The sequence below is a fragment of the Nematolebias whitei genome, chromosome 16, assembly GCF_014905685.2.
Source record: "Nematolebias whitei isolate Nwh7 chromosome 16, NemWhi1, whole genome shotgun sequence".
In the NCBI taxonomy this organism is placed as follows: Eukaryota; Metazoa; Chordata; class Actinopteri; order Cyprinodontiformes; family Rivulidae; genus Nematolebias; species Nematolebias whitei.
In genome coordinates, this window is record NC_056513.1 from 17,831,967 (window position 1) to 17,833,957 (window position 1,991).

Here is a 1,991-nt window from a genome sequence, read left to right on the forward strand (position 1 = left end):
GTATGTATATATATATATTCATCCCCCTCGATATTCTTTCTGTTTTGTTGCCTTACAACCTGGAATTTTATTGAATTTTAATTGAAGACCCACAAAAAACATTCAGTTTGTGGAGCCACCTTTTGCAAAAGTTAAACCTCAAATCTTTTTAGGTTTACCTGGACAAACACAGCACTAGTCACTGAAATGTTTTACTCCTTCTTCATGACCAAACTGCTCCAGGTCCTTCAGGTTGGATGGGTGCTGCTTGTGCCCAACGATCTTTAAACTTAAACCAGAGATTGGCTCCGTTCATCCTTCTTTTAACTCTGACCACCTTCCCAGTACCGGCTAATGAAAAGCATCCCCACAGCATGATGATGTCACCACCATGCATCACTGTAGGGATGATGTTCTCTGAATGAAGAGAGGTGGTCGATTTGTCTCAGACATGTTGTTTTTGATCGTCTAAAAGTCAAAGTTCGGTCTCATCTGACCACAGCGCCTTTTGGGGAAGAAATTTCAAACAGCCCAGAATTATTTATTTATTTATTTATTAAATAAATGGCCTTTTCCTGGCCACTCTCACATGAAACCCAACTCTATGCAGAGATGAGCTTATAGACAACCATCACTGGACAGGTTTGCTGTGGTGCCATAATCTTGCCATAGTTTAGAATAAAATGAATTTACCGTGGAACATTCAGGATTTAGAACTGATTTTATAAACCAATTCGGATATGCACTTCTTTGCAACTTTATCTCTGACCTGTGTGGAGAGTTCCTTGGTCTTCATAGTGTACCTTGCATGGTGGTAGCCCTTACTACTTAGAGGTGCTGCACTGGTGCTGATACTGGGATTTTTTTTAAACATACTACTTGATATATGTAGATTATTTGGCACTTAAAAATCCAATTAAATTCCAGGTTTTAAGGGAACTTAATAGAGAGGAAAACCATAAAAAAGAATAATACTTATGATCCAGACTATAAGTAACTAACAAAGCAAAGAGTGAGCAGTGAGTAAACTATGCAGTATGACACATAAAGCTAGGAGCATTAGACTGAAGTGGCAAAGACGGCCTGTGTAAACTAAATCTGCCCACAGACGGCCGTGTGCGTCGGCTGGTACCTGATTGTCGATTTTAAGCTCAAGTAGTGTGGTGTTATTCTGCAGCGACTCGATGAGGGCCAAGATTCCAGTCCCAGTTATAAAGTTTGATTCAACGTTCAAACTCTTCAGAGTCGTGTTCACCCTCAACATCTCTGCCAGTGCCTGAGGAGAAACACAACATACTCTCCATCTTAGATCAAACTTTGTTTCAGATCATTTTTGTCCAACTTGTACAGTAGTCCTCGCTCTTTCGTGGTTTTTCAATGATTGTGAACTTTAATATTACTTGCGTGGTTGAGACAGTTATAGATAAAAAGTTAACAAAAAAAAACTTTGGACAGGCACCGCGATTTTGCAGTTTTTTTTTTTTTCAATAAGCCTACACTGTAATGCAAGTCAAAAGAACTACACTACCCAGAAGACAACAGTGCCTCCGAACGCCACTTTCTGCCGAAATGGAGGGAAAGTTTTGATCCGATCGGAACCAGACTAAAAAGTTCCGTCCTTATTCATAGTGACTTTGGCGCTCAGTGGATGCAAAGAGCCGTACAGAATCCTGTCGTACTGGATCCGTCTGGATTATTTGGACTCTATTGGGACCATTGTGTGGTTTTGTGCTGGCTCTCCGAAGGTCTGGCTCTCTCCAAAAGCATCGGTACTCAACGGCTGCATAGAGCCGATCAGAACTGGACCAGAACTGGACCAAGGTTGGTGAGTATGCATATAAAATTTTGCACTAGCCATTGCTACTGTACAGTACATATATGTATGTTGTTAAAATGACGTAGGTTTGAGAGTTTAGAACAATGCAAGAGTATAGGAAGGGTTTATAAAGCCTTAAATATATTCAGTATATATATATATATATATATATATATATATATATATATATATATAT

At 39.4% G+C, this 1,991-nt stretch overlaps 1 protein-coding gene across 1 annotated transcript in view; it reads right to left on the minus strand.

Moving 5' to 3' along the window:
* tmod1 (tropomodulin 1) overlaps positions 1-1,991 on the minus strand; it is a 307,955-nt gene that overhangs the window by 291,333 nt on the left and 14,631 nt on the right. The window contains exon 8 of the mRNA XM_037689743.1: positions 1,112-1,255. Within this exon, the coding sequence (XP_037545671.1) occupies positions 1,112-1,255 (144 nt within the window). The remainder of the gene's footprint in view (positions 1-1,111; positions 1,256-1,991) is intronic.